Source organism: Arachis ipaensis, chromosome B4, assembly GCF_059453495.1.
Source record: "Arachis ipaensis isolate K30076 ecotype BB chromosome B4, ASM5945349v1, whole genome shotgun sequence".
NCBI classification, from domain to species: domain Eukaryota; kingdom Viridiplantae; phylum Streptophyta; class Magnoliopsida; order Fabales; family Fabaceae; genus Arachis; species Arachis ipaensis.
In genome coordinates, this window is record NC_142439.1 from 38,194,820 (window position 1) to 38,206,233 (window position 11,414).

Consider the following 11,414-nt stretch of genomic DNA (forward strand, 5'->3'; position numbering starts at 1 on the left):
ATCTTAGATAATATTCTTTGTTTCTAAATCTAGGTGTGTTAATTAAAAAGTTGTGGTTGCCCAAAAGTGTGGATTGCATATATGTGTGTATATATACAGTGTATGTGGGAACTGTGTCAGATACATGACAATCAAAGTAGTACCTCCCACTATATATATGTATCAAACAGGTTTTCTTTCGTCTCTACATGCTCTCCAAAAAAAAAAAAGTTTTTGTGCGTGAGAGGAGAGAAAAAGAAAGAGATCTCAATAATAATCCTCTTAGCTTGATAATAATGAGAGAAAAAAAGACACTAGGAAATTAAAAAAAAAAGAAACAAAAAAGAGAAAAAGAGGTGACATATATTGATACATGGGGAAGAAGCAACTTTTAATAAGTAACAAGACATCATGATGATCATGTTCTGTGTACTTTTTGCACAAACACTACCCCTTACATTCATTCACACTCTCCAAATCTCTACTCACCAGAATTCCACACTTTAATTTCCCATCACTTTCATGACATGTTTTCTTTGATGAATTTTGCATTGTAACACTTTTATTTGTTTCTCTCTATCTATATATTACTACTACTTCTACTATAGATTGGTCAACTCACTTTGTTTGCTTGCTGCTTCAACTAAAGCTTTTACTACAACGAACACTCGTTACTGCTGCAATTCTTCCCTATAAATACAGTGCTCCATCTTCACTATCTTTTCACACAACAACAACATCAACCCTAGTTTGTTCTTTCTTCTAATAATTAACTTGGTTCTTAGTTAGTTCTCTAACATGTCTTCTCATTCGTTCAGTAACCTCTTTCACTCTTCCACAACCACCACTACTCCAAACTCCTCAACAACTACCCTTCTTGATTCCATTGTTGCAACCCCAAAACAACAACTCACTGCTTGTATTTGCACCCATTGTAACCATCTCCTCACTTTCAATCCTGCAGGTACATAACATTAAACATAGCCCTAATAATATTAGCCGGGTTACTTTAAAGAATGTGATATTATCAACCGTTACATAATTCAGTCAAACATATTCAGTTAAATATGTCAAATTATCTAACGCTTCATAATATTAAACATATATACTCTTAACATTTCATATATATCTTTTTATGATTTGATTTGCATATTGTTACAGGTCATGGTGTGGAGCAAGGGACAAATAGTAATAATAATAATAATAATGTGCAATCTCATCATCATCAACTTCAACAAGGAACAAGGTGGAGTCCAACGCCAATTCAGTTATTGGTGCTTGAGGAGTTATATAGGCAAGGAACCAAGACTCCGTCGGCCGAGCAAATCCAGCAGATAGCTTCTCAGCTGCGACGCTTCGGCAAGATCGAAGGCAAGAATGTCTTCTACTGGTTTCAGAATCACAAGGCCAGGGAGCGCCAGAAGCGTCGCCGCCGCGAGATGGAGGAAACTACTGCTGCTGCTTCTGCCAAAGGTTATCAATAATAACTTTTATAAATTATTTTAGTTAAATATATTAAATTAAGTGGAGATTCACGTGCAGATATTTTTAAGTGAAATTAATAATTAAAAATTGTTAATTTAACATTATTAACTAAAATAAAATTTAATAGTTTTTAACTATTATATTAAAATCTAATATAGATAATAATTTAACATTATTATCTATATTTTTAATTATCGTGTCTGTGTGAAAACATTAATATCTGAATGAATCTACATGTATATATTTGTCTACAACAACTTTTTTTCTCCATCGCCCTATTTTTTTACCCTAATGCCGCACATAAAAACATGGCATAGTTATTTGATAAATAATATGGTGTCAAATTTCATATTTTTCATATGAAGTTAATCAATAATATATAATGTTTTTGTATCCTCATGCATGCCAATTAATAATGCACTGTAAACATAGCATTTTATTCCCTCACACACATATATATCACTTTCATTATCCCCCACCTCCATCCCCACCATTTTGTCATGATATTATTTGAAGATAGATGTACTCACTTCACACACATTATTATTAATGTATGGTAACATGTACTATATGACTTATCTTTTGTGTATTGATTTTATCAAGTTTTTAAAACTACACTCTAAGATATTAAGTTATAGGGAATTACATAAAAATAAATAAATTATATTCTTAAAATGAAAATAAAAAATACTTTAAAAAATTCACCAGAAAGTTATTAATTATATAAATATGATTAGGTTTTGGAGGTACTGAAGGCTGTGTTAGTGGTCAAAAGATTCCTGTATTGCTTATCATCCTTACACTGATGATTGCATAAAAGAGAGAGAGAGAGAGAGAAAGAGAATGGTTTTATATGATATTAGAGTGTGGAAGGAATTGACGTTGAATTTGGTGTGTGTTGGATTTTGGGTACAGGGTTGAAAGAGACAGGTTGTGAAGTTAAAGAGACAAAGAAGTGGGCATCCACTTCAAACTGCAATGGTGGTGGTGGACATGCAGTTCAGGTCTGTAATTACTCTTGGCTTTGTCCATGCTGCAACTATACAAATATTATTTTTAAAAATAATATTTACATATTAAAATTAATTATATAAATCAGTAATTATATATTTTTATATAAATATATATAATTTAATTTATTTTTTAATATTTATCTTATATTTTAATATTTATTCTATATTAATAACTGATATGAATAGTTAATTTTAATATACATGTAATATAATTATATTTTTTTTTACCTTTCTTTAATTAAGCCATCATACATACCGAAACACATTATTATACAGGACACCAATAATGGACCCTATAATTGGCTCTCATAAATATACAGAGATTTATTATTAATTTAGATGGCTTTAAAATTTTATTTCTATGACAGAAATAAAGAGATAAAAATTAATATTAAAAAAAATATCTTTATTTATATTTCTACAAAAAAAATGAGAAATTATATCTACTATTTTTATATTTTTCATAGAGATAACAATTTAATTGTGATCTTATAGTATAAATATTTTTTTATATTATTTTCTAATAACAAGTTTATGTTAAATATTTAAAAGTATTTAACATTAACAATGATATAAATGAAATATCTCAAAAAGGAAGAAGGAAATTAAAGAAAGAGGTGGAATGAATTTAGAAGAAAAGAAGAAATTGGAAAGAAAGAAGATGCTTGAAAAGCTGCTTTTATAAACTTTCTGTTGGACTTGTTTCTTGCTAGCAATAGTGTTTTCAGACTTTCTTGGACTTGTGAATGAATTCTCTCACTCACTCACACACACAATGACACAATCATTCTTTTCTTTATTTAGTTATTCATTTTGATATATATATATTTTCTTGGTTAAAATATATATATATATGTATAATTGTAAGTCGTCTTGTGCTTTAAGTTAAAGTTTTAGCATGCATGAATTTGCAGGAATCTATGACTGCAGTTGATATATCAGAAAAGGAGTCAAATGGTTGGAATGAATTTGAAGAGAGAGTTTTGAGGAGAAACAGATCTGAGAGACAGGCTAAGTACTTTAACATTCCCTCCATTAACATTGCAGCAACTGCTTCCGTAGCTTCACAGATAACTCATAACATTCAACTTCTAAGTACTCATCATCATCCTCAACATCACAACTACAATAAACAAGACAATACTTCGTCTCATCCTCGAACCCTTGAGCTTTTCCCAATTCACAAGAACCATGATGATGATGATGACATCATTTCTTTCTCGGACAGGAAGTCCAACAAGCTATGTGCCAATGCGTCCATGGAAGAAGCCCTTAGCTGTGACCAGTTTTTTGAGTTTCTTCCATTAAGGAACTGATGAACTAAATAATAATGGATTATGTGTTCTATATATATATATTAGAAAGAGATGTGTAATTGTTGCTTTTCTTTTTAAAATATTAGTTGAAATTTTGGTACATTAAGAATATAACAATAGCTAAATCTAAATATATTATTAAAGTATTCTTGGTGTTTAACACCTTTTCTCTTATTTTTTGTCTTACATTTACTGATTTACATTTGAACTAATATTAATTAATTTTTTTACATTAAAATATTGGTTTTTTAATTTTTTATACTAAATTATCAATTATGGTATATATATATTAAAAAATCAATTATCAAATCAGTTATTTATATAAAATATATATTAAAAATAAATAAAATAATACATATTTATACATTAAAACGTGATAACTAATTTTTTACATATACATAATATATATTTTTCTAAACTATTTATACATTATAATTTTATTTTATCAAATATTTTAAAGCAGAGAAAATGTATGTTTCTTAAAAATGATAAAACTGAGTGTCGATATATAAATTAGAATAAAATTGATGTTAAATATATATTTTTCTCTTAATAAACTTTAAACTGATTTTGTAATAATAAATAAATTAAATAATATATATTTGATTAGAGTTGCGAATCTTTGGCACCTTTTTATCTCTTGAGAGTCAGTGTTGCTGCATGCAGCTAGAAACTGCCTGTACGTGCATCTGAACCTTTTTTGTTTTTGTCTTTTTATAACTTTTCAATTTTAGGGCAACTTCATTCAGGGAAGACATGATCTTTGTCACCCCAATTTTTTGTCATACACTCAATATATAGTTTAATTTTCCTTTTTCAATTTCAACTTTCATGACGATCTAGCCATTCAGATATTTTTTAATTTTTCTCACGGGTGCCGTGGAGCCAGCCAAATACTTAGATTTTATAATTTCTCATATATTTTTGTCTTTTAAGTTTCATTTATTATTAGTGCTCTTTTTAAGTATGCAGGTTTCATTGAGCATATATTGAGAAAAATAGAGAGTGAAACGCTACTTAAAAAATGACATACTATTAAGAATAATGAACAAAATTAATTAGCAAGTTTTAGTTTTTATTTTTTTTATAATCTTACCAAAACAAGCGGTTAACCTAATAAATAGGAGACAACAATATATAATTATTTTATTTAATCTAATATTTATAATTATTTATTTATTTTATCAATAATTAAGAAATATAAAATAAAAAATAAATGTATTAAAAAAGCCAAAAGAAGTAAGTTATAATTTTCTAAAATTCTCAAATGATGACTCCAAACATTATATATCTTTCTAAATCTAAATTATTTACATAAAATATAATAAAAAAAGTTAAAATTTATTTAATTAACAAAAATATATTATTTTTATTTAGTAAAAAACATTTAAATATGAAATATTTCATTTTTTTTACTGATCCATTTTCCTGGACTCAATTTTATTTATTAAATTTATTGGGGTTGATTTTATAATCACATTATTAAGACTTGAGAGAAAACAAAAAGGGTTTAGGTTTTAGAACAAAATTACTAAACTACTATATCCTACTAAACAAAATTTATCTTTTCATAATTTCTACGGATAGTTTAATTGTTATCCAAAAAAATATTTTTACTCATTATTCATATATTTTAATAATTTATATATATCTATTACATATATAGTATTTGATAAAGTGAACATACATATATACTTAAGTCACAGTTGCATCAATTAATGAAAACAATAAACTAAAATAATGAATTCATTGTCCAAAGCACGCAATGCACAGTTAAATTTTGAACCAATAGTGGAATAAAGGTTACTAATATATTAGAAACCTAAAAATGGATGAGTTAAAAACTTTCCGCCATATATAGTGACTTTTGCAGCCAAAGCAAGAAGGCTTTCTTTTGCGTTTGAGGGAGTTTCAGCTTTTTGCTTTGGCATTTGTTTGCATACGTTGTCAATAGTAGCTGGTGTGCTCGTGATTCATTAATTTTTATAGAACTGTCAATGTCGAATATTCCTTTTTCAATTAAAATTAAAGTGATCAAATTAATGTGCATTTCTTTTCTAGCAATTCCGTTACTTAATTAATAAAGGTCTAGCCAACAATAAATTAATAAATATTTTTAAATTATATTTTATATTAATTAATTATTATTAATTACAGTTATTTAAAATTAATTGAATAAAAATTATTTACTTATATTTTTTTAACTATATAATAAGATCATTTTAAGTTATAGAATAGACATATATATATGAAAAGAAAAACTTAAAAAAAATAAAGTAGGTAATTATGGATATTGTTTCAGTCTGTCCCAATGAACACAATGCCCGACCCGGGCGGTCAGCTTAGCAAGGCCGTCGGACCCGAATCGGAAAATCGACTCGGCCACCTACTTCCTAACAGCCAGCCATATGACAGCTGGGGCAAGGAAGCTTTCTGGAAGGTGGATCTACCCTTGTGGGACCCATCCCACTGACAGAGAATATATGAGGAGGGTCCTACCCCTTCCCCACGGTACGTCATAACCCTTTTACCTTTATTGCCATCTGTACGGTCTCTGACTTGGGCGTCGGAGTCCTTTTTGCAGGTGGTTCCCCCCTCTCCAACACAACTGCTCGTGAGGTCGCGAGGTCCAGCGTTCCACTCTCCTATACCACAGTCTGGGAGATCCGTCCGTTCACCATCAACGTAGACCAGGCTTCCCCCTCTTACTCACCCTCTTCGTCCATCTGACCCGTTTGATACCCGAGTCCCCGAACATTTGGCGCCGTCTGTGGGGAACCTGGCGTGAATGGATTTCCTATTAGGTCCTATGGAAGGAGATGATGGAGGCGAGCCACGTAGGGAGGAAGTGGTTCCACGAACCAGTGTGATAGCCTTTTTGGCTTCCTCTCGTGAGCGCAAAGATCACCCCCTCGGCGAGGAGAGCCTCCCTCTCGCTCCCAATAAAGGCGTCCCTTTGGAGGGACGGGGAGCGACTATCCTCGGATAATGCAGGAGCTGCGCCACAGGATGCAGAACCTGGAACGGAAGCTAGCGAGCAGGGAGCACTACCAGCCTGCCCCGAGACAAATCGTTCCCCATCCCTTCAAGGGAGGAGGGAAGCCAGAGGGAGAAGCCCCCGAAGAGACCGCTCTAGGGGAACACCAACCTACTGGTCTGATCCAGAAAGCCAAGGGGAAAAAGTAGAGAGGTGTCGAGGAAACGGCAAGATCCAATAATCTACACCCGGCCTCTAGCAAGACGCACTGAGGAGGAACATCGAGAGGATAGCAGAGAGAGACCAAGGAGAATGCCACGACGCCCTGTGATCATGGGGTAACCCCTTTCCACCACTCCATTCTCGAGGTCCGGCTTCCGAAGCATTTCGATAAGCCAACGGACATGAGATATGACGGCACCCAAGATCCTCAAGAACATCTAACAGTCTTTGAGGTCAGGATGAATTTGGAAGGGGTGGGTGATGAAGTGAGGTGTCGCGCCTTCCCCGTGACCTTAGCGGGACCGGCAATCCGCTGGTTCAACGCTCTCCCCCAAGGCTCCGTGACAATTTTTGCAGACATAAATCGCGCATTCCTAGCTCAGTTTACCACGCGTATTGCTAAAGCTAAGCACCCGATCAACTTGCTAGGGGTGACACAGAGAAGCGAGGAACCGACTAGGAAGTACCTGGATAGGTTCAATGATGAATGCTTGGAGATTGACGGCCTAGCCAACTCGATGGCCAGTTTATGCTTGACGAACGGGCTGCTGAACGAGGACTTCGGGAAGCACCTTACCACCAAGTCCGTGTGGACGATGCAAGAAATCTAAAATGTGGCTAGGGAGTATATTAATGACGAAGAGGTTAGCCAAGTCGTGGCAGCCAACAAGCGGCAGCCCGCCTATAACCCTGCTCGTCACCCCAGTAACGGGGAAAGGGCTAAGGAGCACTCCAAGGATGGAGGGCCAGCTAAAGCCTTCAAGCCGTTCCCCCAGGTAGGGAAGTTTACTAACTACACTCCTCTGACAGCCCCGATCGTCGAGGTGTACCAGCAAATAGCCGACAAAGGCATCTCGTCGAAGCCCCGACAACTTAAGGATAGAGCTGGAGGGAACAAAAACCTCTACTGCGAGTACCACAAGGGCTTCGGCTACAAGATCCAAGATTTTTCGACTTGAAGGATGCTCTAGAGCAGGCAATCCGGGAAGGTAAGCTAGCAGAGTTCTCTCACCTCATAAGAGAACCCAGGAGGCGGGATCGTGACCGATCTGGTGACGACACGAGCTGCACCGTGAGACCAAGGCAAGAGCCCGAGGAGGACAATGAGCACGGGCTCACCATTGTGAACGTCGTAGTCGGGAGAGACGTCGCTCCCAAGTTGAAGTCGGCATGTAGGAAAGATGCCAAAGTCTTGGCTGTGTCATCGTCTAGTCCTGCGCCTTCCTCTAGGAGAGTCCTGTCAATATCATTTGGACCAGAGGACCAATGGTTCGACGGATTGCAGGAGAACCCTCCTATGGTGATCACAGCAAGGGTGGGAACTAGTTTGGTTAGGCGAATCCTCGTAGACACCGGAGCCGATTCTAACATCATGTTCCGTAACGTGTTTGATGCTCTAGGCCTTCGAGACACCGACCTAAGAACCCACCAACATGGTGTGGTCAGCTTAGGTGATAACTTTATCAAGCCTGATGGAATAGTCTCCCTACCAGTCTCCATAGGAGGAGGTCGAGGGAAGAGGTCGGTAATGGTGGAGTTCGTTGTTCTAAGGGACTCCACGGCCTACAACCTCATCTTGGGAAGGAAAACCATCAATGATTTGTACCAAACTACTGATGATGAAGTTTGTTGCTGATGATGGGTCGGTTGGATCCATCAGGGGAGATTTGGAAACGGCAGTCGAATGCGACAACGCCAGTCTCTCCCTAAGAAAGAAGTCCAAAGAGACATCCAGGGTCTTCCTCGCTGATTTAGACGCTAGGGTCAACGACAAGGCCAGGCCAGAACCTGAAGGAGACCTCGAGAAGTTCAGGGTCGGCGCTCGGAAGAAAAGTTCACTTTCGAGAACAGAAACCTCCCTCATGACTTGAAAGAACCACTAATAGAAATGATTCGAGAAAACGGCGATCTGTTCGACTGGACACTAGCCGACATGCCGGGAATCGACCCCCAATTCATGTCGCACCACCTTGCTGTGAAGACATAAGCTAAACCGGTGGCACAGAGAAGAAGGAAAATGTCCAAGGAAAGGGCTGACGAGGTGGCCAGGCAATCGGCCAGCTTTCTAGAAGCAGGGTTCATCCGAGAACTAGACTACTCGACCTGACTGTCGAATGTAGTCCTAGTCAAGAAAGCTAATGGAAAGTAGAGCATGTGCGTGGACTATTCCGATCTCAGCAAGGCATGCCCCAAGGGTTCCTTCCCCCTCCCTAATATTGATGCTCTTGTAGACGCGGCCGCGGGTAATCGGTTTCTGAGTTTCATGGACGCATACTCTAGCTACAACCAGATTCCAATGCACCGGCCAGACGAGGAGAAAACGACGTTCATAACAATAGGGGGTATATACTTCTATAAGGTGATGCCTTTTAGACTGAAAAACGCAGGAGCTACATATCAAAGGTTGATGAACAAGGTATTTAGCAGTCTTATCAACAAGACGGTGGAGGTGTACGTGGATGACATCTTGGTGAAGACCACCCAGGCCGAAGACCTCATCAGTGATCTGAAGACCGTGTTCGCATCTCTTCGGCGGCACAACATGAGGCTTAACCCTCTCAAGTGCGCTTTCACCATGGAAGCCGGGAAGTTCTTGTGCTTCATGATAACCCAAAGAGGAGTGGAAGCCTACCCAGAGAAATGTGAAGCAATCCTACAAATGAATAGCCCGGGGTGTGTCAAGGACGTACAAAGGCTAGCCGGAAGGCTTACTGCCCTGTCACGTTTTCTCGGTACGTCGGCAGCAAAGGCACTCACATTCTTTAACTGATGAAAAAAGGAATCGCGTTTGAATGGACCCCAGCATGTGAGGAGGCTTTCCACCATTTCAAAAGAATATTGTCGGGACCTCCTGTGCTTGGAAAACCCAGGGACTCTGAGGCATTGTATCTGTACCTAGCCGTAACCAATGAGGCCTTGGCGACCGTCTTGATATGGGAAGAAGGAAGGGCCCAACAGCCAATGTATTTTGTTAGCAAAACACTCCAAGGAGTGGAGCTGAGATACAGTAAGTTGGAGAAGTTGGCATATGCGCTGCTAACCTCATCCAGAAGGTTATGACAGTACTTCCAAAGTCATCGTATCGTCGTCAGGACGGATCAAGCAATACGTCAAGTCTTGCAAAAACCCAACCTGGCAGAACGGATGATGACCTGGGCAATTGAGCTATCCCAGTATGACTTGCAGTACGAGCCGAGATAAGCGATCAAAGCCCAGGCCATGGCCGACTTCCTCGTGGAGGTTACGGGGGACCCTCACGAATCTCCGGGCACACGGTGGAAGCTCCACGTTGACGGAGCCTCCAACCAAACGTCCGGAGGAGGAGGGATAATTCTCGAGAATCCATCGGGAATAGTGTACGAACAATTCATCAAGTTTGAGTTTCCGGTCTCCAATAACCAGGAAGAATACGAGGCCCTTATCAGCGGCCTGCTACTGTCAAAGGAAGTGGGGGTGACAAGGGTAGAAGTGAACAGTGACTCTCAGGTAGTCACATCCCAGATTAACGGGATGTATCAGGCCAAGGACCCCCTGCTACAAAAATACCTGGGAAAGGTTAAGGACTTGAGCAAGGACTTCGAAGAAGTCATGGTACAGCATGTCCCAAGGGAAAAAAACACGCACTCCGACCTCTTATCTAAACTGGCCAGCACCAAACCGGGAACGGGAAATCGTTCCTTAATTCAAGGCTTGGTAAAAGAACCAACAGTCGCCTTGTGTGCGACCCGTGTAGACGTCGATCCATTATGGGTTGACCCCATCACCGAATTCTTGGGTAGTGGCAAACTCCCTGACGACCACAAGATGGCGAAGGAGTTGAGAAGGGAGGCAGCCAAATACACAATAGTGCAAGGCCAACTGTTTAAGAGAGGGTTGAGTCAACCCCTATTGAAGTGCCTACAACCTGACCAGACGGACTACGTGCTCAGGGAGGTCCACGAGGGTTGTTGCAGCCATTACATAGGAGGGAAGGCTTTGGCTCGGAAGCTCTTCAGAGCCGGTTACTACTGGCCCACGATGATGGCTGATGCTCAAGAATTCATCAGGAGATGCAAGAAGCGCCAAGAAAACGCAAATTTTCACAAGGCGCCAGCATCTGAACTCAACCTGCTAATGGCCTCCCGGCCTTTTAGCCAATGGGGGATCAACCTTCTGGGTCCTTTCCCAGTTGGCCCTGGACAGCTCAAATACCTGATTGTGGCCTGATATGAAAATTATTGTCAGTCTAGATTTTCTCTTATAGAAAAGAATTACTTCGTTGTAAGTATAGCTCCAAACCAACAAACAACTCTCACATCAAATTTAAATTGGTTTTGTCGCAAGTACAAATCCTAATGAAAATTAACCGAAGTATTTAAACCTCGGGTCGTCTCACGAGGAATTGCAATGAAGTGGTCAATTATTGGCTATGGAGAACAAGGG

General features: G+C 38.3%; 3 protein-coding genes across 3 annotated transcripts; all 3 read left to right on the forward strand.

Moving 5' to 3' along the window:
* Positions 1-203: 203 nt before the first annotated feature.
* LOC107636402 (uncharacterized) lies at positions 204-3,793 on the forward strand. Its single transcript, XM_016339916.3, has 4 exons — positions 204-943; positions 1,141-1,452; positions 2,380-2,468; positions 3,392-3,793. Exons 1-4 carry the CDS (start codon positions 778-780, stop codon positions 3,791-3,793), a joined length of 969 nt encoding a protein of 322 aa, XP_016195402.1. The 5' UTR covers positions 204-777.
* Positions 3,794-7,174: 3,381 nt separating this feature from the next.
* LOC148567231 (uncharacterized) lies at positions 7,175-8,628 on the forward strand. The gene is made up of 3 exons (XM_088484540.1): positions 7,175-7,517; positions 7,635-7,768; positions 7,954-8,628. Exons 1-3 carry the CDS (start codon positions 7,175-7,177, stop codon positions 8,626-8,628), a joined length of 1,152 nt encoding a protein of 383 aa, XP_088340666.1.
* A 1,133-nt stretch (positions 8,629-9,761) lies between these two features.
* LOC148567232 (uncharacterized) lies at positions 9,762-11,198 on the forward strand. The gene is made up of 3 exons (XM_088484541.1): positions 9,762-9,999; positions 10,179-10,267; positions 10,395-11,198. Exons 1-3 carry the CDS (start codon positions 9,762-9,764, stop codon positions 11,196-11,198), a joined length of 1,131 nt encoding a protein of 376 aa, XP_088340667.1.
* Positions 11,199-11,414: the final 216 nt, after the last annotated feature.

What these genes read in the sequence shown, in the direction of transcription:
- LOC148567231 (XM_088484540.1), top strand. Translation starts at nt 7,175, where the DNA reads ATGAGATATGACGGCACCCAAGATCCTCAAGAACATCTAACAGTCTTT. An exon ending in CCTAGCCAACTCGATGGCCA is followed by an intron (nt 7,518 to 7,634) that starts GTTTATGCTTGA and finishes TTAATGACGAAG; the next exon opens with AGGTTAGCCAAGTCGTGGCA. An exon ending in CCTTCAAGCCGTTCCCCCAG is followed by an intron (nt 7,769 to 7,953) that starts GTAGGGAAGTTT and finishes TTCGACTTGAAG; the next exon opens with GATGCTCTAGAGCAGGCAAT.
- LOC148567232 (XM_088484541.1), top strand. Translation starts at nt 9,762, where the DNA reads ATGAAAAAAGGAATCGCGTTTGAATGGACCCCAGCATGTGAGGAGGCT. An exon ending in AGGAGTGGAGCTGAGATACA is followed by an intron (nt 10,000 to 10,178) that starts GTAAGTTGGAGA and finishes TATGACTTGCAG; the next exon opens with TACGAGCCGAGATAAGCGAT. An exon ending in CACGAATCTCCGGGCACACG is followed by an intron (nt 10,268 to 10,394) that starts GTGGAAGCTCCA and finishes TCCAATAACCAG; the next exon opens with GAAGAATACGAGGCCCTTAT.
- LOC107636402 (XM_016339916.3), top strand. Translation starts at nt 778, where the DNA reads ATGTCTTCTCATTCGTTCAGTAACCTCTTTCACTCTTCCACAACCACC. An exon ending in CCTCACTTTCAATCCTGCAG is followed by an intron (nt 944 to 1,140) that starts GTACATAACATT and finishes ATATTGTTACAG; the next exon opens with GTCATGGTGTGGAGCAAGGG. An exon ending in TGCTGCTGCTTCTGCCAAAG is followed by an intron (nt 1,453 to 2,379) that starts GTTATCAATAAT and finishes TTTTGGGTACAG; the next exon opens with GGTTGAAAGAGACAGGTTGT.